This window comes from Prosopis cineraria, unplaced genomic scaffold (assembly GCF_029017545.1).
Source record: "Prosopis cineraria cultivar Desert tree isolate PC_DT_omini unplaced genomic scaffold, ASM2901754v1 PC6, whole genome shotgun sequence".
NCBI classification, from domain to species: Eukaryota; Viridiplantae; Streptophyta; class Magnoliopsida; order Fabales; family Fabaceae; genus Prosopis; species Prosopis cineraria.
This window is the reverse complement of record NW_026555337.1, coordinates 25,464,141-25,490,672: the sequence shown is the minus strand read 5'-3', so window position 1 is coordinate 25,490,672 and position 26,532 is coordinate 25,464,141. Positions and strand designations below refer to the sequence as shown.

The 26,532-nt window shown below is 29.5% G+C and overlaps 1 protein-coding gene across 1 annotated transcript in view; it reads right to left on the bottom strand.

Moving 5' to 3' along the window:
* Positions 1–12,094: 12,094 nt before the first annotated feature.
* The window catches only part of LOC129314033 (LRR receptor-like serine/threonine-protein kinase EFR), a 29,878-nt gene continuing 15,440 nt past the window's right edge, over positions 12,095–26,532 (bottom strand). The window contains exons 3-8 of the mRNA XM_054957414.1: positions 25,911–26,201; positions 22,865–22,936; positions 20,946–21,244; positions 20,617–20,746; positions 19,722–19,852; positions 12,095–12,226 (exon numbers count right to left, since the gene is read on the bottom strand). Coding sequence (XP_054813389.1) covers positions 12,095–12,226; positions 19,722–19,852; positions 20,617–20,746; positions 20,946–21,244; positions 22,865–22,936; positions 25,911–26,201 — 1,055 coding nt within the window. The remainder of the gene's footprint in view (positions 12,227–19,721; positions 19,853–20,616; positions 20,747–20,945; positions 21,245–22,864; positions 22,937–25,910; positions 26,202–26,532) is intronic.

The window sequence follows — 26,532 nt, the reverse complement described above, 5'->3', positions numbered from 1 at the left end:
TATGAAGCTATTGGTAGACCCGATAACCCTTTAATGACAAAAGAGTTGAGGTAATCAGATTGTCTAATCTTCCTTTTTGTGTGTTTGGATGATAGTATAGATTTTAAAGTTAATGTTATGGTTTAGTATCAACATAGTAATAATATGAAATTATGATTTTTATGTTATTTGGAGTAGAATGAAAAGTTGTTTAATGTTTTAGTATTTGAAGAGTAAATGTTATTTTTATGTATAACGACTAGCAAAAATTCTATGATTTACATGAGAATAAACAATTATGATCATTGACATGTTATGGGTATGTAATGGATTTACTTTTGCATGATCATTATGAGAGGGTGGGAGTTCACCTTATTGTGTTGTCGAGACATTGTTTGGAAATTCATATGGTACACTAGCACTATGGAGGCCCCGATGCTTAGTATTATATTTTTTGAAAGTTCTAGTACTACAACTGATACATTGAGCATTGAAACCCCTAGTAATTATGGACAGGGCAAATCTATGGTCCATAGTGGGCGAAGGCACTCTTAGCCGGTACTACCTCCTACTAATAGTAAGCTTAGGCCAGTATAGTTGCATAAACTTGTCCTATCGAATTGTCAACCCACATATTCAATCAGATGACATAAGGAAGGTATAAGATGGTGTGTTGATCATGCATGTCATTATATAACCATATGTATGGATTTATGAAACATGATATATGATTTGTTATGTCACTTCACATACGCATGAATTGTTCTCGCACATGAGTAGTTTTAAGGTGTTAGAATCTAAAAGACAGGTTTAAAAAGGCTTTCAAATATGAAACTAAGGTTTTATAACCAGTTGGAGTTAAATGGTTGAACCTTGTGGATTTATGCTCAATTAGCCTAAAAAGTTAGGTTAAAATGGTGAAATTTGGTGAATAAATAAGTTAGAGGTTGTTATGGTCATCTAAATAGCCTATATGGCTAATGACTATAGATGATGCATTATGTGAATTTGAAAGGTGCTAATTGAACTATTTTGTGTGTTAAGGGATTCAGTTTAGCCAAATGAATGCCTATACTAAATATTAAGAATTGACTGAGGGTCATTTCATTGCGTATATTGAGCATTGTGATGTTGCTCATGAGAATCTACACCTTTAGAAATTTGCTATGATTGATAACCCTTAGTAGTAAGGAAAAAAGATAACTAAAGCAATCCTTTTGCTTATTGTTTTATGAAATTATTTGTAAGTATTTTATATAACTATGTACATGATATTATGAACTGATAGAGTAGTAATATTGTGAAAGAATTTGTTTATGAGTGTGTGAGTATTTGTTGAAATGTATGAGATAATACATGTACATAGACATATGCATTGCATTTATAAATATACCTTAGACTAAGGTAGGGGATTACAGCCCTACTTTGTATAAGGCTAGGAAAACTTAAAGGTCTTGAGTGTGGAGCTTGACTCCACCAGGAAGGGCCTAAGAGATCTTAAAGGTCTCAAGCATAGAGTTTGACTTTACCATGATGGACTTATGATAATGATTCATCAGTGTACCCTAAATTATGGTAGGGGTCATGGTCTTATTCTATGTAAGGCTAGAAAGTTATAAAGGTCTTGAGCATAGATGACTTTGTCAGGAATGACCTAGGAGATCACCCATATACAAAGAGGATGCTTGGTCTAAACAGTGGTATGGTGGGTCTTATTTCATGTAAGACTGAAAGTCCTAGTTCAAGCGTAGAGCTTGCTCCACTAGGTGAAACTAGGAATGCATGAGCATGAGCATGATGGATGTATATGTATGAATTCTTGCATATGCATATGATATTATTTTTTATTGAAATACATGCTACTTTGTCTCTTGTTCATGATTTTGCTTGCTAATTGGTATTTTGGGTTGTATTTTAGTTACTAGGATGTATATCTCACTCTATTACCTCTATACACAAGTAAAGAGAGCACAAGAAGGTTAGGAAAGGAAGTGAGGAAGGAGAAGCTTCAATTGGTAGTGGTATGACTACCATTATGTAAATGAATGTATAATATGTTGTTAGAGTTAAGTTACCAACTATGATGCATAAGTGTATGTGAATATAAATATGTGAATGTGTATATGACTTGTAAAGAAAACTTGCTTGTATGTATGATTTTGCATCTTGCCGAGGGTACCATAGTAATGGGTACGTTGGTAGGCTTAGATGTCAATCAAACAAGTGTATGTGATTATGTAACTTGTTCCACTATGTATTGATGTGATTTTGTTATGTGAAATTATATGTATATGTGAGAACTTGACACAAATTGTGAGGTTGAGCCCTATTGGAAAGAGTCGAGTATATTTGTAATTCCCGACCATATGGTGAGGTAGAGCCCCATAAGTAAGAGTCAGATGATTAAAAGTGGAACAAATTTATATGTATATGTACTTTATGTTTATGCCTCATATAAGTCTACAATCATGTAATGTGGCATTAAGGCATCAAAATGAGCATTTGATGTAATATATGTGATTTGTTATATTAATCAGGTGTATAGTCCTTTAGGACTCAATTCAAGGCTCAGAGTGATCTAATGGGACAAGAAATGAGAATTGAGCACTTAAGGTGTAAGTTTTGAAAGAAAAAGTAGCTTTTTGCACCTGAGTGTCCAATTTTAGATCGGACCATCGGATCAAGTCCAAACTTGCCTAATTAGATAGAATATGTTATAAGCTTTATGTGGGCGCTTAAGTCACTTCAATTGGATGTTGGATGTGGAAATAGAACGCGGTATAAGTTTGCCTTTTAAACTGTCATGTGACAGCAAATTTTGCTGTCATATGTGCTGTGGCGCATTGTGTGCCCCGCTATGGGCATTACATAGAAGAGAACATAGCTCATGGCTCTATATCACATGCCACGATGCATGGCACTTTTTTAAGGGAAAAATGTTTTGTTTCATTGAGTCGTAAAATTGTGTTTGCACTTCCATTAGCCCTCTTATTTGAACATGTTTTTATGAAGTTAGGATTCTGCATTTTGAAAATAAATAAAGGGCTATTACTTTGATGTTATATGATTATTGTTTGATGATTATGTGTTAGGAAAGGTAAAGTCTGGATTAAGTAAGGGACTTTACAGACTACATGCAGAACACTAGTTGCTAACGGCAATTCCATTAGTTCATAGTGCTATGGTTAATGAGTAGCTAGTACAATTTTTTTGTGAGCTCTGTTCTCACATTTGTTTTGTGGCTTTAATGACATCTGGTTAGTTATCCTCATGGACTCTGTGTCCACATTTGTTTTATGGCTTTGATCATATCTAGTTAGTTATCCTTGTGGACTATATGTCCATACCTGCTTCATGGTTTCATCCATGTCTGGTTAGTTACCCTATGGACTATGTGTAAATGTCTATTATTTGTTCTATAAAGTCCTTGTAAAATTAATTTTATTGGATTTATAAAATATAAACTTCATTATTTTTAATTAGTAAATGTTTCTATTCCTATTTAATTATTTAATTTATTTTATTTCTTACGACTAGGTGACAGATTGTTTATTTATTTTTAATTTAGCATTTGTGAAGTTTATCATAATCTTTAAAGTCTCTAATTTAGTGGCTTTTTTAATTTGTTTATAATTATCTAAAAATATTCACTGATATCCTTTTGACTTATTATTGGGACATTATTTACTGAAAATAATTTTAATTTCAGATAGTGTAGGCAATGATGAACATCTTGCTGAATATTGAAGGGTTTATTACTAACTAGAATTGGAGGAGCTAAGGATGAAGCTTTCTTTTAATGTAAAGTTTGAATTATAAAATTTTATTTTATAAATTTATTTTTAAATGCTCCACATAATCTACATTTAGGTTCTTTATTTTGTAATATATTCTGTCTGCTGGTTAAAAGGAGCTTAACTCGTGATTGATGTGATATTTTGCTTTAAAATTGTATTGTAAAAATTTTGAAGATCCTATTTATAGGGAAAGTTCTGTTGAAATTTTTACAAAAATATTAAAGCCTAGAATATTGTTCAAATATTAAAGCTTTTTCTTTTTATCCATAGTTTTTTAGTAACTTGTTTGACCATTAATTTTAATTGTTATATTATTATTATTTTGGACAAATATTATAAATATCTAATGAGCTTTAATATTTTTTTAAAATTTAGTGCTGTGAGTAATATTGGAAGAAAAAAGTATTAATCCATTTCATTTCATCCATTTTATGATAACTCCCAAATAGTGGTTACGTAAAACCATCTCATGCCATCATAAAACTTCCAAATAGTGAAAATTTTTGTTCTATTCCGTTTTGTTTCACGCCATTCCGTTTCGTTTTATTAATGATAATTTATTTTCATTCAATCTTAAACTCCCAAAGCCACTCTTAAAGCATCCCCTGCAAGAGTAAGCCTAAAGAATGCTGGTCAATAATATGATTTCATTTTCATCTTCACTCTTTCTAGAACCATAAGCCTATTTGGCTATACTCATCATTTTAGCGTGATGGCTGATGCTCTGTGTAATAACCCAAAATTTTAAGTTTATATATATATATATATATATCTTAGTGTGTGTGAGACTAAGTATTCTAATTATATTTTATTATTATCATTATTATCATTACTATCATTATTTTCAATAGTTATAAAAAAATAGTAAAAATGATCATAAATAAATTGATATTAAGATATTTTGATTTTATTCCTATTAATTTTGGTATATAAAGCAAGAGAAAATGTTGGTTTAGTGGAAATTGCGTAACAATTTTTCCACTAGATCCTTGGTTCGAATCTCTGTTATGCAAGAGAGAAGTTCTATTTATTCCAATTCTAATCTTTCATGGAGTTACAATTTTTCCCCTCTGTACTTTTTTTCGAAAAAAATAAAAGATAAAAAAGATAAAGATATTGATGAGACAAATAAAAGAATCGCGCAACTTCTCCTCCTTTCCATTGTTCATTTTTGAAAGCTCCAGAATCAGCTAGTAGCATCTACCTCTTGTCTAATATACCTCTGATTTCCTATGGTGATTAAGACTGGCGAATGTGGATGAGGAGATTTACCTCTCCTCCCTCCGTCGTGCAGGAGCACAGTTCTTCATCATTTCCCCAGTTTTGCGTCATAGATCGCTCAACTTAGCTAGTCATCTAGCTTGTCTGTCCATCATCATCGCTGCTGGAGTCTCGTCCGTTTGTCACTATAAGTAGTTCCGGTGAGTGTTTGGCCATTTTTTGTCACTACTCGTTAGAACTGTAATTCCTTTGTGGTTCCCCTGTTCAGTGCTGTTATCTTCTTTCTCTCTCCTTCCTTTATGTGTCGTTAATGATCAAAGGTTAGGCATTTCAATCCTCCTCTTCCTTGTTGCTTGGTGTGCATTGTTGGCTGAGCTTGTAGAATTTCTCCCTCCTTTCTTTGCTGCTGAAAGTAACGTGGATGGAGATTTAATTTTATTTGAGGATTAAAGTGGATTTATGTTGAAGGAGAAGCTTGGTTAATTTTAATGTTGCCATAGGAAAAAAAATTATGAAAAATGATTGTGAATTTTTCCCTTGTTCAACTACCGTATATGATTGTGTAGGGAGGGGATTGGATTAATCTGAAATTTAAAACTTAGTTAAACATTTCCATTAAATAATTCTAGTATGGCTATTTTGGGTTATGATTAATGGAGATGAATGTGAGTTTGGTTTTTACTTCTAAAGTTAAAAGCTAATTTTTTCCCCTGTTAAAAAGGGGGATTTGAGGAGCTTGTTTTATCTATATATTGATATTTGGAAAAAATATTGGAAAGGATAATAATGAGGAAGAGGCTTGGTATTTATTTGAATTTTAACGCATATAAGATGTTCACTAAAATGCTTGAAAGAAAGTTGGAATTAAAAGTATAGATTTTGAAGAGAATATTTTCATTGATAATTCAAGCACTAAATTGCTATTTATATATTGATCTTTGAAATATCTATGTAAGGTTGTGGCAATTTCGGGAGGAAGTTTTTGGATTTGTAGGAAGCCTAGTAAAACTTTATCGTAAGGCGATTGGAAGAGAAAAAGGACATATTTGGTTTGGAGGTTAATTATTTGTGGAATTTACTTGAGTTTGGTGAAGAATTTTGATTGTGAAGTTACTATGAGACAAACTAGATATTGGGACATTGCATGATTGATGATTATAAATGATAAATCATTTACTTATTACCAAGGAAAGATGGTATGAGTGCAACATAAGGGTATCATTGTTGGCTAGAGAAAGAAATAAAATATTTTAAATATGGTTGCTAGGTTATGGACAAATATTGATCTAGAAAAATTTGAAAAGTTTTAGACAAGATAATAGGTTGATAACTTTTATTGGTAGTATATGAAGTGAAGTTATCGTTAAATAAAGTTATTCATTCTTCTTATTTAGGTAATTAGAGTAGCCAAAAGGCAACTGAGAGGTGTTTAAAAGAAGCAAATTTTCATCTTGTGAGCTTTTCAGGTAAGTGGATAGCGTCCCAGCTAATTCATCAATAAAATTATATTACATATTTAATATTTTATTTATTAAATTATTTTTATTTTTATTTTTATCTTGGGAAATTATAAGGAGATGTTGAAGGATATTTGAATTATGGCATGCGTATGTGTTTTTCTTTATCAAAGATACTTTCAAAAATAATGAGATTATTTTTATCAACTCTGGTTATTTTTGGATTACTCAATAAATGTCAAACATACACATTAGTTGTGAAATTTTTATTTTGGCTTGTTTTTAAATGGTCAAAACTATTCATACGAGTTTGACTTTAAGAAAGGGAACTATATTTTAATAATAATGACTTTCTTGCATGTCTAAAAATGGATTTGGAGGAAATTTTATACAGAACACTAGTTACTGATGGCAATTCTGTTAGCCCTTGGCACGCCATGGTTAATGACTATCTAGTTTGATTTTCGTGAGCCTTGTTCTCACGTTTGTTATTCGTGGTTCTCGTACTCACATTTGTTTTCATAGCTTCGAGCCGTGTTTGGTTAGTATTACTCTCGTGGACTGTATGTCCACGTTTGTTTCATAGTTCATGCTGCGTTTGGTTACTTACCTTTGTGGACTGTGTATTCACATTTGTGAATTGTTCTGATAAATCATCAGAAATACAAATTTTTAATTAATTGATGATTTCATATTTAAACGATTTTTTTAAAAAGTAAATGTTATTTATTTATTTATTTACTCTATTTGTTTTGTCAAGCTTATATATTAAGGTTACTTTGTTATGAAGATCTAAAGGTTCATGCTATTGAAGTTGTATAGAAATTTTTATTTCAAGTTTATAAATTTTATTATATTGAATCTTTTTTTTTTCTGTAATTTCCATAGCAGTTGCAAAATTATTCATTTTTATGCTTTTAAATATTATGGTTGGGACGTTATTCACTGAAAAATATTTTGTTTGGTCTCATATAGTTGACATAGTACCTCCTGCTGACCTCTAACTGACTCATCGTTGAATTGACTAGAAGATTAGTTTGTAATAATATCTTCCTTTTTATGTAAATTCTAAAATTTATGTATTATGTCTTGGAAACAAACAAGGTATAGGATGCTCTACATTGACTATAATTAGGGTCCTAATTGTCTTTTATTATGTTGTCTATTTGGTTTTGAGTAGAGCTCCATAGTATTGGGTATATATGATAAAATTTCTGTTGTAAAGATTTTAGGAGATCTTACTTACAGGGTAGGTGCTTTTGAAATTTTTACAAAAAGTTTAATATTTTGATGTATGTGAAAAGCAAAATTAGATACATATAATCGAGCTGATAGTGTGTCAGATGTATCAATTTAGAACTTTCCTTAATTGAGACTTTAGGAATGGGTATTTCTGCCTATATCCTGTACCGATTACATTAAATTTTTGGGCGTGGCACTCTGCATTTGGTTTCATGATCACGAACGGTGTACCGTGAGCTGCAGCGGATGGGAAATTACATTTTGCTTTCTAGTTTCAGAGGAGAAATCAACACTGGGCTTTCCTGTTCTTATTTTGGAAGTTTGTGGGCGGTGGATAGATATAACGAGCCTAGCGACGATGGAGAAGCAACGGTAATAGCTGCGAGATGACAATTAAGAAAAAGGGCGACAATGGCAGGGGAGGCAGCAACGAGGACACGAAGGTGACGTTAATATCATTGTTATTGGTCTCTCATGCCTTCGCTTATGAGCTTCACGCATGAATAGCAAGCACTAGGGCTCTAAGAAACCGGCCCTTTTGGCTTGGCTAAGCTTTATATGGAAAAAGAAACTTAGTTTTGACTTTTCAGGCTCCTCCTCAGGTTAGAGTTCCTTTCTATTTTTTTTCCTGTCTATTCAGAATTAAGCAATTCCTTTGTTGTACACTTGCAAGCAAACTTGATTTTTTGTACTACTTCAGCGTGCACAAAGTTTTGGTCTGTTTTTGCGATTTCACTCATTTATGACAACAATGTTGGCTTTGAGCCGAGTGAGATGCATGGATTGTTTCATTATTGATTGATCCTCATACGTTGTTTCCGTTGATCCTTTACGAGTGAGCTAGCTTTGTCTGGAGGAATATTAACAGTGTTCATATAGAATCTTACGGCTAAAATGAAGCAATGTTTGTTGCCACTTTCTAAAAAGATATATTCATTTACTATCCACTATCAAAGTTTCAAAGTAACTGAAGTCTATTAAGTCTGGAAAAGAAATAAACGAACAGATCTGATATAAAAGATGTAAAGCTGTTACATAACATCATTTAAAACTGAATTCAAAAATTCATAAAATATTCTGTGGAGCTTTAAAAATTACCATCTTTGGGTAAATATAACTTCTATATTCCTTCTAAATGCATGCCAAATTTTAGCTTAGCTTCAAACTCAACATTTAGGGCCATCAAGTGCAGACATATGTTTTACTGCTCATTTGGTTCTGTTTTGAAGGCTCAAATGCTTGAACTTATATTCTCTTACAATTCTTTATCACAAGCATATCTTTAACCATTCATTTAACATATAAATCTGGTCCGCTATGATGATAGACAATTGTTAAACTTAGTAAACAGTTGTGGTTTATTTCAATTTATGAAGCAATGGTGTCATTTGTTAATTTTATTTAAGAATCTATGCTTCTATTGAAAAACTAAACATGCTTTAAAAATTAAGGTACAAGTTATGGATCAATTATTGTTGAGAACCTTATCTGGATCATTGAAGTAGGGGAGTACGCAGCTTCCAAAATTCTAGTAGATGTCCACTAGTTAAGCGTTAAATTCAAGATATTTGTGCTATCCATAGTTCTGACAATTGATCTGATTCTATGGACTTCAAAGTACAAATGTTTAAATATTTATAATCTATTAAAAAATGAAGAACTAACTTGAAGGATAAAAGCCAAAGACGGACAGATAAAGAAATACTGATAGTGGTTCTTGAAAAGAACTAACATACAGGATAAGTGTTTAAAAACAATGCCTAAGTTTTCTGCTGATTCCCTTACGTCCAAACACATGTGAGATGGGCATACACATCAGCATAGAACCTTCAAGGAATTGATTTTCCTTGGCCTCTTTTCGTGTTCCAAAACTTGATTCTAAATACTAATAATCATATCCAGTGCCAAATGTCTTCGCTAGAGAGATTTATATTAGCTATTGCAAATTTATTTATGTTAGAGAATAATCAGATGAACATGACAGCGAAACAGTATAAATAGATCTTCATAGGCTGTATTATATGATTTGAAACATATACGCCCAAGTGCACGTATCATAGCGAATATTGAATCGAAATAGTATTAAAATGCCTTTAGTATATTGGCATATTGTTTGTCTGATAAACAAAGATAAATATGTCATAAGGCTTTGGTGAACTCCCTCTCTCTCTCTATCTGGTTTTTCCCCCCAAGAAGCTCTCTTAGTTCATGGTTAACTATAAAAGGAAGAACGAGTACCTCTCAAGCATAATCAATCTATATGATCCAAAGTTCTCCCAAGGACATCATCATTTATATCAAAATTTCTCCATAGTACTTTAGCTAATCATTCCATTGGGATATTACTTCCCATTGTATCTTATATCAAACACCTTGTATGCATAATTTTCAAACCATTCAATAACTCTTCTTAATCCTCAATCTCTTGCCAAATGAATTCCAAACAGCTATAATTAAATCCAGTATGCTTCCTAATCAAATTTCCCATCAAGAATCAATTCAAGCTCAAGAAAAACTTAAACCCACACTATGTTTATCTTGCCCTTTATAATAAAAATTTCAACTTAATTTCACTCCCCTCCTAACTCAAACACACACACGGCAACAGAACAAAGGACAAGGAGAAAATTACAATCTCAGCACTTAAATATATACTTGCACCCAACTAACAAAGATGAGGAGAATTCAAAACTCCTCACATCAAACCAATCACAACAGAGCAAGGAGACAAAAAAAAGTGAACTTGATGATGCCAAAAATGGAAAAGGAGAGAAGAAGCGGCCGATGAGGTGGAGCACGGAATAAAGAGAAAGATCTCAAGCTTCCTTGAACTAGATAAAAAACTGAGTGACCAAAGAGAAGAAGAGAATCCAACGACGCAGGGCAAAATGGAGAATGATGGCGAAGCAAGGTAGATCCTGACCAACACACACACCTATGCCTGCTACAAATTGAAAATGGAGAAGGGAACAAAGGAAGGAGGGTTTCAAACGGAGCTCCATTTTGCTCAGCAAATTGACCACCATACTATAAGAAGAAAAATCATTTACCAAGATACTACAAGTTGAAAAATATTTATCAGGATACTATTAATATTTATCAGGATACTACAAATTTTTTCTCTCCACATGAACAGTGAAAACTTGGCTTGAATTAAACCAATTTCTATATCATTAATGAATTAAAAAAAGTGTGTCAGAGCAGGGGCCAGAAATACCACATACCCCTGAGGCCTAACCCCCCTCTCCTCTTCACAATAGCTCCCTCTTCCCTCTTACAACCAATCGTCCCATCTCTTGTGTACATTAAAATACATAGATATAGATCAAATAATATATTTAAATTTTTTAATTCTTAAATAAACAATTTAATAAATATAACTGTATATTTTTGTTTTGTCATAAAATTTAAATAAAATGTTTTAATGAATAACGTTTCTTTAGAAATTGCACAAAGTCTGCAAAATAAGTGTTACCAATTTTGTTTTTTTGTTTTTGAAAAGAGATGTGAACTAGCATGGGATATAAACTGTATCATGCATCCCTTAAACCTCAAATCAAGAAATTTTTTAATTTTCAAAATATAATTAGATTTATATTGGCAAACATAGTGGTGAACCATTGAATTTAAAGGATCCTACAAATAATAGGGTGAAATGTATTTAAGGGGAAAAATTAAAAAAAAACTGTTGGTTTAAATAATAACTTTAAAAGTTTAGAGACGTGACTGTTTCCAGGAGAGATATGTTAGTCTGTTACAGGCATAATACTTACCTCCAAATGATTCACTTTAATGTACTCCCGAAAAGTCTTAAAAAGATCAACGCAAACCAAAACAGCCCAAATTTCTTGAACTAGTAACTAAGTGCATATGTGCACAAAATCCAACAGTTTTTTTTTTTTTTAAATTTCTCCCAAGCATTTTGTCAAACACTTTATAAGCATGCTTTAAAAGAAAACGAGACAGTCAATTTTAATGAACATCACACCAAGCAAAATACATGTAGTTTAATTTAACAGCATGAAAAATATCCAGCCACACGATAACAACAAAACCTGTTCCATTACTTTGAATCCAGATGGAGGTGTGTGCAAGGAAAGACATTCGCTATTTCGAACTGGTGACTGGAGGGGGTTGCGATACTCGTGAAGCGGGATTACGAACAATACAGTGTTGCGCGAGGTTATAGTGCCCATTCTCATGATGGAAGATCTCATCTAACATCTTGCACGAGATTACTAATCCATCGAAACCATGGAAGTTTTATTCACTCCCAACGGAGAGAGAGACACAGAGACAGATATTTTGGCATATGAAATTGATCCCTCCACAATCAATGAGATTGTTGCCGTCTTATCCATGGAAGCTCGCCGTTGCTTTTCTATTCAACCCTTGGTCTTATCCATATTCTCTTAAGCGGCAACCCTCTTTGCTTTGGAAGCAGATCCTCTCCGCGGCGTTCCCCCTGCGCGTCGCTCCGCATCCTTCAGCATCATCATCTTCTTCTTCTTTACGCACCCCATCCCCATCCTTAGATCAATAAGGAATGTCTGAACCTCAGCTGCGAGACTATTACGGATATTTCAAGAATGCTTTTGCTATATTTATTTAACATGCGTGCATATCCTAAAACTCGAATTTGAGATCACAGGATAAGTTTATTCAAGTTCCTGAACCTATTGAACCAAAACAAATAATTTTAAACTATTAAAATTTAACCTGCACAAAATATAATTGCAATAAAATAAATAAATAAACATTTTAATTTATAGCAATTATTAATGTAATAACGATATGCAATTGACAACTGTGCAGATCAAATTTTAACAGTTTAAATTTATTTATTTTCATATGATAATTATTTTATAAAAAAATAAATTTGTTTGGGAAAAATAATTAAATATGAACCATTCACTTTATAATTTAATGGTGGAGATGAGATAAGGAGGAGAAAAGGAGAACAAGGATTAGGAGAGGATCCGGACCCCTTTGCTTTGTTTTCTTTCAGCCATAACCCTACAAATACCCTTTTTCTCGTCTTTGTTTTTTTTTCAGAATTTTTATGATTTTTAATTAGTTAAAATGATTTATTTGTTATTTATTTAGTATTTTATTTAACTATTTAAGAGATATGAGCATCATTTTTATTTATTTTCATATAATAGAAAATTAAAAAGATTAATTTGTAATTATAAATAAAAATAATTTTTATATCAAAAAAGTAATTTTTTATTATAAATAATGAAAACAGTTAGCATTAATTTATTTTATGAATTCATTCATAATGATTTCTAAATACGTTTTATTATTCATAATCATGAAATCATTTTTTTATTATTTAAATTTAAATATATTATATTATTGATAGGAAAATTTTAAATAAATATAAATATTTGACCAAATTTAAAAGGTCAGAAAAATAATAAATATATATATTACTTCAAAGAAAAATATTGTAAACTACAAATTGATTAAAAAATGTCTAAAATGAAAGGAAATGGGGAGTTTTAAAAACCAAAGGTATGTGTCTAAATCCTTGTTGTTCCCCCTCACTCTAATTTTCTTCTTAAAACGTGGGTCATATAAAACTAAAAATTTTATAATTCTTATAAAAATATTTCTTAAAATTTTAGAGATAAATTTGCTAATATTTAGGTGCGGATTTTCTTGTTGTCTCTAAAAGAGTCTTGATAGTATTTTTAGAAGCTGATTTAGAGATGGGTATAAAAAAAAAATAACTTAAATGATTAGAGACAAAATCAAGTTGTCTCAAAAATTGTTCCTATTAATATTTAGCCACAGCATTAGAGACAGTGATTTTAGATACCACTTTATCCATCTCTAAATTTGTGTTTATAATTTTTAAATTATTTTTACAAAAAAAGTTAAACAAATAGCTAAAATATCTGTTACATGTCTCTAATTTTGTTTCTATTAGAGACACATTGTAATCCGTCTCTAAATCAAGTCTCTTTTTTTTTTTTCTAGTGATTGTGTCAAAAACTCAAATTCTCACTTAGGGTTCATTCAAACCCTAGTTCAAAATTTCAAATTATTACAAAATTCTTAAATCAAGGTTTAGAAATTTAATTTAGCTCCCCAAGGCCCTAACTAAGTCAATGGATTTGGTTACAACCTAAGAGAGGATGAAAAACATAACCTAGCCAACAACCTCAAAATTTGAATATAGAGGAAGAGAAGAGGAAAGAACACTTATCCAATGGTGTTGTTAATTGCTACTCAAGAGCTCAAACAGTGAAGCCTTAGTAGCCCATAAACCTTCCTCCATTATCTCACTCACATTGTTTCTGTTTTCTCCTCTGTTTCTCACGTGCGTGCAATCTAATATATTTAGATTTTTATACATTTATCACAATGCATGGTGCGTTTGCTATGGCAGACAACATAGTGAGGCTAAATTGAAATTTTGGGTCTCAGTTGATGCCCAGTCCTCATGAACTCTCATGTAACCTTCTTCTAAGGTTATTCAATGATTCAATACCTCATTAGTATCTAAAAAGATCATTAATCACTCAATTTTATCAATTTACTCTTTTTAACACTTAAAAACTCACAAGTTGAAATTGGAGATGTTACACCTATAACACTACTCATTGGGAAATCCAGAACACTGAAAAACAAAAGTATAGGAACTTGGAACATTGAAAAAATTGTAATGACCTATAGTAAAACTCAAGCTTTTAAAGCTCTTTGCATTTGACTGTTGTAAACTATTATCAACTATGACAAACTACTATTGTAAGTCACTACTATTAATCACTATAACCACTACTATCGGTCAATTTCTTAGTTCTAAAATTGTTTTCAAAGTAACATAATCAAAGAGATTTTCCTTTTTTTTTTCAAAATTATTTTTCAATTGGTTTTAAAAATAATTTTTAAAAACAAAAAATAGAATGAAATCAAACAAATTAAAATCACCCAGTCTACAGTTTTCATTTGTCAACAAAATAAACAATTGATATTATAATAACAAAATCTAAGCAATTTAAGAAAATATATTTCAACTTATCCAATTATTTTGAAACTGACAAATTGACAATCAATGTTTGAATAGATAGACATGCGTCATTTTAGATAGACTTGTGTGGCCTCACCATGACAAGAGATTTTTCTTCATTGTCTAGTTCACACTACTTTTAAAGACCAAAACAAGCTTTTAAAATTCACCTTATATTAAAAATTGAAAAGAATACTTGCAAATCTGCCATTGCTTTGCAAGTTCATTAACCATGTTATTACGTGTTTTTATAATTAATTAAGTTAATAAGTTATTTTATTTTTATTTTTGTATATGTGATGCCTTTTGAATTAGAACTTTTTGAGATGAATGAAAGATCACTTGGTGTTTGTCCTTTGGGGTCGAGGCTCTCACACAAGCATGAAAAGCGTAAAGAAACTTTGCTTGGATCCACATTAATACTATCATGGTTTTAGGGCTCATTTGTTTAAGATTAAAAAATAAGTAATTTTTAAATAGTTTAGAGAGTTTATAAAAAGAGATTTGTTTGGTAGAGATTTTATCAGAAAAAACATTATTTTATGTTTGATTACAATAATAAAAAACGTGATTAATACTTAGTTATTTTTAAATTTTATGATATCTTCTTTAATTTTTCTTTTATAAAATTAATTTATTATTTACTTATTTTAAAATTTTATAAAATCTTCTCATATCCCACATTTTTAAAACATTATGCCTCATTTATCACATAATATTTTTAGAAGCTACTCAATGTATCTTTTTAAAATAATTAGAAATTTACTTTTTCAGATTCTGATTATTTTCAAAAGTTTCAAGAAACATCATAAAACTTTACAAAATAATTTTTTTACAAAATAAGTGAGTTTTCTTTATAAAATAAGCTAAAATAAATGGGCCTACATGAAAATTAGTGTAGATATCTTTTGTAGGGAAATTCTTGTAGAGATACTCATGTTCACATATAATCTAGGTAAATTAAATACATAAATAATTTTCAATCCTGAAATCACAGAAAACTTAAAAAATAATGGAAAAATAACCATAAAATCTCTCTAAAATATATAAATAATAATTTGATCCCTTAAAATGCCATAATTTCCCTGAAGTCTCTAGAAACTTTTCTGTCATTAATAAATTTATATAAATTATCAAATTATCCTTATTAAAAATAAATAATTTACAACTTTCTTCTTATATTGCAATAATAAAGCAGCAAATCACAACTTTGCATGTTAAATTCCTTATTTGTTTTTGCATTTTTATGAATGTAAGAAGAAAAATTGTGAATTATTTTTTGAAAAATGAAAATTTGATCATTTATATAAATTTATTAATGACCGAAAATTTCTAAGGACTTCAAGAAAATTATGACATTTTAAGGGACCAACTTGTCATTTGTACATTATAGAGGGATTTTATTTTCATTTTCTCAAAAATAATCATATATTAATAATTTGTAAATTTGTAATATTTAGTTGTTATTCCAATTTTACCCTTCTTTCCAATTAATAACTATAATAAATTTTTGTTTAGGAATTCAAGTAACAATAAATAAACCATGGGTAAATTTGGAAAAATTAATTACTCTAACTTCATCTTATATTAAAGATCAAAAAAATGCTTTTAAACTTTTTCTTATTATATTAATGGCAGGAGGGAGTATAATTTGTAAGTTTATAATTTGTCAAAATATTACTTTTTAATTGCAATAAAATTTAAATTTTGATATATCTTTGATATTTCTATACTGCAAGTCAATACTTCAAAACCAATGCTTTAAAGCTAATTTTAAGAAATTAAATCTTGTTAGATATTGTGATATTAATCCGTTTCATTCCTAATATATTTTTTGATTTGTTTTAATTTCAAATATTTGATTTTCCTATGAAATAACTTTTAGATATATATAATAAAAAGATAAAAATTATATTTTTGTCAACTATAGTAGGAATGTAATCATTTGGCAGAAAAACCCTACTTAGAGAACAATTAGTAGAGATTAGGTAGTAGGCAATTAGGTAAACACATAATAAAAGAAAAATTATAATAATATTTTATTTGCATACTATAAAGGACTATATAAGTATACTAGTTTGGATATTTTCTTAATTGAAACTATGTTTTTAATGCTTTTTATGTATTTTTTATACATATATATGTACGTATCAGATACATATTGAAAACCTATATTTTTTAAAAAACAAAAGTACAAACATATCATATACATATCGTATCTTATCCACATACTTTATCTGTACAGCATAATGTGTTGCTAACATTTCAACAAGTAATTAGAGCCCATTTGTTTAAGATTAAAAAATAAGTTATTTTTATATAATTTGGAGATTTTACGAAAAGGAGATATAGGACCCATTTGTTTAATATTAAAAATAATTATTTTTAGATAGTTTAGAGGTTTTATAAAAAAAAATTTATCTTGTAGAGGCTTTATAAAAAGAAGACATTATTTTATATTTGGTTACAGTAATAAAAAGTGATTATTAGTTAGTTATTTTTAAATTTTATGATATATTCCTTGATTTTTATTTCATAAAAATAATTTATTACTATATTATTTAAAAATTTATGGTGTGTTCATGTATCCTACCTCTTTAAAATACTCTCTCTCTCTCCTCTACGACATTAGATTAATTTTAAAAGTTACTCAAAGTAGCTTTAAAAAAAATCAGAAATATTTTTTTTAGATTCTGATTATTTTCAAAAGTTGAAACAATTATAAAAATTCACAAAATATATATTTTTTCAAAAAATTAAGTGATTTTCATGGAATCAGCTAAAACAAATGGGCCCTATTTTATAGAGATTTTACAAAAAAAAATCTATTTTATGTTTCGTTACAGTAATAAAAAATAATTATTAGTTAGTTATTTTTAGATTTTATGGTATCTTTATGGATTTATGCTTTATAAAAATATTTTTTTATTTAATTATTTTAAAGTTTTATATCTCTGCATTTTTATGGCATTTTCTCTCATCTACCCATCAAATTATGTTCAAAAGCTATTCAGTGTCATTTCTAAAAAATAATTAGAAATCTATTTTTTAGATTATATTATTTTTAAAAGCTTAAACAGTATCATAAAAATAAAAAATGATTTTTTCTAAAAGATTTTTTATCTTTTTATGAAAAAAAGCTGGACCAAACTAGCCCTAGATTGATTTGCCTAATTAAAAAAATAAAAGAAAAAGGAACTAGCTTGTTTCTTGACGCTTCATTACCAAACAATAATTCACTCCATTTTCCATGACTTTGGTAACTACGTGTCATTAACTTTAGTAACTAGCGTGCCATGTATGCCCATATATATATATATATATATTGCTAATTGAATTTTGATTTTTTGTGCCGTTCAAAAATGGGTGCTTGAGAGATACGGAGGGATTTTTTCATGTATTCCTTTTATATCACTTCACAAGAGCTTCCCCAAAAAAACTCCCAAACACTATCTCAATCTCAAGAATTGATCTTGTGGTGTTCAAGGACGGATGATAATGGTGCTCTAGCCACTATTATGGGTTTATACTTCACATGACAATATTGTAACTTTTATTTGTTTTTATTTATCTCTGTCTGCATGACCTTGTTTGCTCTTGTTGTGAGAAATGGAGTGAAATAACTTCACATGTATGAAACTTTTCTTTTTTTAATAAAGAAGGATATAACTACAAATAATTAAACTACAAGAACAATACAATCAAGAGTAAACACAAGAGAACATAGCCACATCCCAAACAAATCAATTCACCCTTTCATCATTCACCACCTCACAATAGCAAAGTGGAGGATGGTCAAAAACATGTATAAAACTTCTATATCATGTTTCTTCATGATGTGTCTTCACAAATTATGTTTACTTTGCTTGGTAGGAAAAACAAAGGATTATTGATAATTATTCACATTTTTCACTGTTCCATTTTTATTTTATTCATATTTTTTAACTTAGCATGAATCCACCTATATACTCAAAAGTATGTCATGAAGGAGACTAATGGATATCATGGGCCGAAAGCTTTACCAAATGGGCTTGAATGGATGGAAATCACTTAGGCCATGGGAATGAGAACACAAGGCAGGGAAAAGGTAGTGAGAAAGAGATCAAAAAAATTTTGTGAAATTTACTATTATGCTTGTTGATTTATTTGAAGTTGTAATGTGCTATGAGACTGAATAATTATGGCTGTTAATTTCATTATCTTTGAGGAGGCTAATACAATGATATTTTCCCTGTTCTTCCCCTGCGTTCTATGTTAATTTTATTGATTGAGAAGGGTGATCATGACAGAGTACATATACTATTGGACACTACGTAATGTGATGAATAAAAGATTATGGCAAATTAAAGTTTTTTGTTTAATAACTAAGAATATATAGCATAAACAGATGGTTTTGGATTTAAGCTTATTACAATATAATATTGCAAAAGTGTACAAGGAAATAGAGTTTCATTGGCACTATATAATGTTTAAATGATCACTCTCCAACTCGTGATAAAAGTTGTACGCTATTATATATCCCGTGCTTTTTTTTTTTATTATTTTAAGGAAGAAAATAGTTATGGGAAGAAGAAATTTGAGAAACTATATGCAATGTTTACGGAAAGGGGAAAGAAGTAAAGCAACTAGGTGCTTTATACTTTTATATTTGGGTAAAAATAAGAACACACACACATATATATATAAACAAATAATGGGTCCAACATGTTCTAAAAGTAGATAATCAAAAAATGGAGAACAATTAACCACACAAATTATAAGAAACTTATTGCTAATTTAGACATGATGCTGCTTGCCTATGCAAAAACATACCCTTGATCTTATTCAATGATACTACAACATCAATCATATTGCCACGTGCTTCTGGAAGATAGGTGCAACAATTCAAGGCCAATTTAAAAACAAAGGATGCAGATGTCAATATATTTTTATATGATGTTCATCTCCTTCTAATAAATTGGAATCTATGACTTGAATTATTGCATGTGGCATTGACTCACTTACCCAGCTCTTCAAGTTCAATCCTTCAACAAACATATCTTCTGTGGGCCTTTTTCTTGTAAACACCTCTAATAGCATAATTCCATAACTATACACATCTACTTTTGTTGAAACAACTCCAAAATATCCATACTCTGCATATAATTGAATTCAAGTAATAAAATAAAACTAATAACTGAACAAGACTATTCATTTAGACATTTAGAGTAGATGCGATAACAAAGAACTGAGAAATAAGTTATGTTGTGCTGCCTAGTAGTAGTCTTTGAATTTTTTACATGTATATTTTTATTAGCCCTCAAGATAGATAGGAAAATTTTATGATCAGAAGCCAAAGAATTTTATGTAGAAGAAACAAAGACACACCACCCCTAGCCCCTATATCCAAGAATAGATGCATGCACACACATTTCAAAATACACATTCATCTTAAGGTTCTAATATTAATTAGTTAAAAAATTTTATATACATATACAATGATCAAATGAAACCACATTCAATGATTGCTAAATTCATAAAATAGCTCTTTCAATTTCTATTTGAATAGAAGAGCCTATCTCATGAACAAATTAGAAGGAAATATCCTGAACATTTCTCTATATAGAAGAATTAAGGGACCAAGTTTTAGGCATAGATAACTTTGATAAATTGTAATTTATCAATTAAATTACATATTTAATAATTGAATCAAATCAATAACATTAATATGTTTATTAAGAAGTCATGTATTATTTATCATAAATATTAATTAATTTCCATGCACTAATTTAATATAATATTGCTAATCTAAATAATTAGTAACAATATATGTAATAAGCTTTTATGATTATAATATGTTAAAGATATAAGTTGTTAGAATGCAAAAGAAGAAGAAAAAATTGAGACACTAAATAATTACCAGGTGCCACATAGCCAATAGTAGGTACTGTCTCTGTGTTTGTCTTAGATTCCTCTTTGTCTAAAAGTTTGGAAATTCCAAAGTCACTAACATGAGCAACCATTTCATTATCCAATAAAATGTTGCTCGGCTTCAAATCACAATGAACAATTGGTGTTATAAGTCATGATGAAGATATTCCAAAGCAGTTGCTACATTTATCATTATGTTCAACCTTTGAAGAAAACCTAAAAAATAGTTGTGAGAATATAACCATTTTTCAAGGCTCCCATTGGGCATGAATTCCATCACTAGAGATTTGAAATCAACATTGGAAAACAGCTTATAACCTTCACCAAATTGCGATGGCGAGCATTACGCAATATGTCACATTCTTTTTCAAAGCTCCTTAACATTACATGTGAATCAAATTTGAAGATCTTAACTGCAATGATCATTTCACTGGAAAGTTTTCCTTTGAACACAGAACCATAACTACCCCTTCCAAGTATGTTACTCTCATCAAATCCATTGGTTGCTTCTTGGATTTCAAAATAAGAAATCCTTTTGGGCAGTCCTAAAATTGATAAATCAATTTTGACTAGACCCCTTGAATTTTGTTGTCGTTTATGCCTTAAAAGGATAATGCCTGAGACAATCAAAATTATTGACACAACTATGGGTAATATGCATTTCAAAAAAAGCAATATTGTCATTGATCTTTTTTTTGTTTCTCTTTTGCAAGGAGGCACTTCGAGTTGTGGCTTGCCACAAAGAGCTTGATTCATCATAAAAGATTGAGAGTCAAATTTTTAAAAACTCCTCCACTTGGAATCTCTCCTTGGAGTTTGTTATAAGAGAGATTGACATACTTAAGAACATAAGTAACTCTAGAGATTTAGGAATCTTCCCAGACAAATTATTCTCAGAAAGGTCCAATTTTACTAAGCTCAACATATTTCCGAATGATTCAGGAATATTTCCTTGCAAATTGTTATGTGCTAGGGATAGATCTTGCAATTATTCAGCCACCCAAAGTTGTTGGAATAAAGCCTGAAATATGATTTCTTGACAAATCCAATAATACAAGAGCATTTAAGTTTCCAATCCTTAATGATACATTTCCAACTAAAATATTGAAAGGTAAGTTTACCCTCAATATATCCTTCAAATTCCAAAAGGAAGGGGGTATTTCTGAAATTAATTTATTAGAGTCCAAGTAAAGGTCTCGTAAAGAGGTATTGTTTGCTAAACAAGGGGGCATTCCTCCAGAAAACTTGTTTCTACTTAAAGATAAGTAGGCAAGCTTTGTGATTTCACAAATCTCATCAATGATTAGGCCATGTAGCTCATTGCCTTTAAGATTCAAATATTGAAGATCTAATAAGCCACCAATTGCTTTTGGAATTGATCCTGTCAAAATGTTTTCTCCCAAGGATAGTTCAAAGAAACTAGTGAGATTTCCAAAATTTGATGGAAGATTGCCAGTTATAAGTTGCTTTCAAGATCTAAGAATTTCAAAGTTGAAATGTTAAAAATGTTCAATGGAATAGAACCGTTCAACTTGTTATGTGACAAGTCTAATGCCTCAAGCTTATGAAGATTGCCTATTTCCATAGGTATTAAACCTGTATTAAAAAAAAGATTAGTCTTACTGAAGTTATCTAAAGTGAATACTAAAAATAGTGAATAAGACAAATATATAACTAATGAGATGTATGATTGTTGATACTCCTTTTTATGCCAGGTTAATCATGCTTTACATCTTGATTCTTCCTTTCTGTTCATATATTATAACAAGATGGGCATTTTTTTTTTCATAGATCCTTTAAATTAATTTTATAAATATAATTCAAGTTATTAATAATAATTCTGTTAAAAAAGATAAAGAATTTTTATTTATTCATATCATTGAAAAAGTTGAACATTTGAATCTAAATATAAAAATACAATCATACTCTCTAGTTTTTGATGTCTTAAAGGTGCATCCATTGCATACCATTTAATGGGTAAAATTGAGAAAACTTATTATATTTAATAATTTTTAATTTTCAATTTCAACTATCACAATCTCTTATGAATATATTTTTAGTGTTAACAAACAAATTTAAACTAAAAAAATTAATTATATCTAATTTATTAAACTATTAAAACATATCTTCAAAGTTTAGGTTTGTAAGATCACCAATTTTATTTGCAACATTTCTTGTAATTTAGCAACAGATAAATAAACAAAACAACATAATGCTATGATTTGTTGGATGAATACCTTTCAAGTTATTGGAATGCATAGTTAACTGTTGAAGCATAGTCAAGTTTGTGATGCTTTTGGGTATACGGCCTGAAAGAAGATTGACACATAAGGGACACATTAGTTAAAACTCAAATTGTCTAATTCCATTGAAGCACACTCCAACGTTGATTGATAATGCTTCAACATCATTACCGCACGATTGCTCTTTCTGAGATCCCCCCCCCCGGGGTAAAGCTGGCTTTCTTGAGCAAAGAGCTACTATAACATGTTCTAACTACCACTAGTTATCAACAACAGTTAAAGAATTAATCCATTGCAGAAGACATTATTTGAAAAATCTTTTTACTCGCAAATATAAATCTATAGTGATAGCCTTTAGCGCAACGATAATAACATACTTCCTCATATTCTCATATAAAATATTTCCAATATTTTGCCACACTTTAAAAATGTTATTACGTTGTTCACCTTGTTAGAAATCCAAAGACTCCAGTTTTATCATTTTTAACTAATGGAATGATTCTAGAAGAAAAAAAATAATTATTATCAGAAAAATAATTCTCATTGGGCTTATGTCTCAGCGCAAGTCCAACGTCCCAATATTCTCTTATGGCATGACATATGGTATCAAAAGTGATGCTCGATGATGATGATGATGTACATTGTGTGAGAAAAAGACCTAGTTGTCAGCTAAACTAATCAAGTGTTAATGCAGCGGTGAGATTGGGAGAGATCGTAGCATGAAACAACATACTATATGGCAACATAATTTTTAGTATCGAAGATCCTAATTTTAAAATTTCCATGATCTCCGCAGATGTTTTTAGGAATATCTCCAACAATATAGTAAAAGAACACAAATGGAAAATGAAAATAAAAATGAAAAATTCAATATATTTATGTAAAATGATGCATATAAAAATCATTTAAAGTAGGTAGTAACTCGTGGGGTATTAAGCATTTGCTTATTTAATTTGTTATTTTTCTTAAAACAAGTTTCTTAAGGCTATTTATTTGTTTTTATTTTTTTATGAATATAATATAATTAGTTTGTTAGTTAGAAAATTAATTTCATTTACATAAATATAAAAAAAAAAGATAAGTCTCTCTCCTCCACTCTCCCTCTCTTTATTTCTTTTTAATTTTATAACACAAAGAGAAGGCCCTGCTGATGGCAAATTTATCTCTCCCAAGATAATAAGGATAAATGGTAGACCTCTGGTAAGTATGTTGCTACATACACCAGAGTTGGGATTCAAACCTCTAACTACTTATTTAAGTTACGAGAGTCCTATCACTTAGTTATTACTTCATTTAATTTAATTTATTTTCAAGATATGGAGTTGTTCTCCAAACAAAATGACATTAAAGCCCAATTTATTTAGGGCCCATATGTTTAAGATTCAAAATAAGTGATTTTTAGTTAGTTTAGAGATTTTATAAGAAATTTATTTTATAGAGATTGTATAAAAAAATTATTTTATGTTTGGTTACAATAATAAAAAGTAATTATTAGTCAGTTATTTTTAAATTTTATGATTTTTTCTTGACTTTTGTTTTAAAAAATATTTTATTATTTAATTTTTTTAAAATTTTAGGATATCTTCGTATATCTAGCATTTTTAAAGCATTCTCTATCATCTACAATATCATATTATTTTAGAAGATATTAAAGTATATTTTTAAAATAATAATAAATATGCTTTTTTATTCTAATAATTTTCAAAATTTTAAACAAATATCACAAAAAAATCATAAAATAGAATTTTTTTCAGATAATAAATGATTTTTCATAAAATAAGCTAAAGAAATGGGCTCTTAAGCTCTTTTTCATAAAAAATCACTTTTTTTTGACAAAAATATTTTTTGAAATTTTATAATGCTTATTTAAAATTTTAAAAATAATTACAATCTGAAACAAAAAAATTATATTTCTAATTATTTTGAAAAATTTCTTTGGATAGCTTCTTAAAATAATATGACACGGTAGCTTAGAGAAAATGACCTAAAAATGTGGAGATATATGAAGATATTGTAAATTTTAAAATAACAGATGATAAATTATTTGTCATAAATAGGGATCCACAAAGACGTTATAAAATCTATAAATAACTAAATAACTACTATTTTTCATTATTGTAACCAAACATAAAATAATAAATGATTTTTATAAAATCTTTTGAAGATAAATCTATTTTTATAAATATCTAAACTATCTAAAAATTATTTATCTTTTAATATTAAACAAACGGCCCAAGAGAAAGAATATAGACTCACTTGAAACTTTTTTTTTTCCTAATCCACTCTCTTAAAATATAAGAAATTTGTGTAAAGACAAAAAAAATAAAATATTCTTATAATAATTGTTTTCACAAAATAAAGAAAATATTTGTATGAAAGAGTAAAATGGAAATAAAGAATGAAAAAATAATAGTAGCAATTAGAAATAATTTATCAAATTGTTAATACATGCGAGATACTTTTCAAACTCCAAGCGACGACCCATGTGCAAGAAGGAAGAAAATAAGCAAATTGCTAACATGTTCCCTCACATTATGAGAACCATAGTCAACTACCAAACTATAGTTTTGGGATCTGAAGGCATATTATGGTTTGATTGCACTTTTAGAAACATTAATGAATATAAATACCAATATTTGAAGCACAACGTTGATATGTCGAAATTGATCCAATAGGGTCTTAATTTTATGTGTGTGTATGTTTGTGTATACATGCATACATACATACAGGCTGCTAGATTTTGAAGCCTGATAAAAGCCTTTCTAAGAAAAAAGCAGAATTTATATTTAATAAAAAAAATACCCAATTTTTATTTTACTTTATGTTTCTTTCAAAAATATGTTTGATATGGGCTCCTAAGTGGTTTATTTTTTATAAATATAACTTAATTTGTTGAGAAGGATTTTTGTTTAAATAAAAATTATGGAAGTCCAATTGTTTTATGGTTTTGATCAACACCAATGTCCAATGCATAAAAGTGCAATCAAAATATATTTGATAAAATTGAATTTAGAGATTTTGCATAGTGGGTAGCATATACCTGTAAAGAAGTTGACTTCTAACTCTAACGTTTTGAGCTGCTTGCATTGTGTCCAACCATATGGCATAGCTCCAAATAATTTGTTGGCTTGAAGAAGCAAAGCTTGTAAATTTGGAAGGCCATGACATATATTTGAGGGAATGGCTCCCGACAAATTGTTCCAACTTAAATCAATCACTTGCAGTTCAGATAGATTAAAGATAGTTGATGGTAAGTGGCCAGAAAATTGATTGGTGTCTAAATATAGAATTTTCAGACTTTTAAGATTACCAATCTGTTCAGGAATACCTCCTACAATGTTACGGATATAAAAGATCCATTAAATCCAGTGTAATCCATCAAAATATAACTCTTGAAGTTGGAAACGAGGGAAGGAAACCAATAAGATAACTTTTAAAACAATTGATAACATATGGTTCCTCAATTTCAGAATTAAGATAGTGTACAGGAAGTATAAAAGCCAATTTGCGACCTTTGACTCTCTCATTAATGAGTTTGCCTCCAATATTGGCATTTGCTGATAATAATAAATTTAATATTTTAACTAAAAAAGGCTGAAGTTGCAAAATAAAAAGAGAAAACTTTATAATGCTCTTGGGCCACAAATATGTAGTTGCAAATT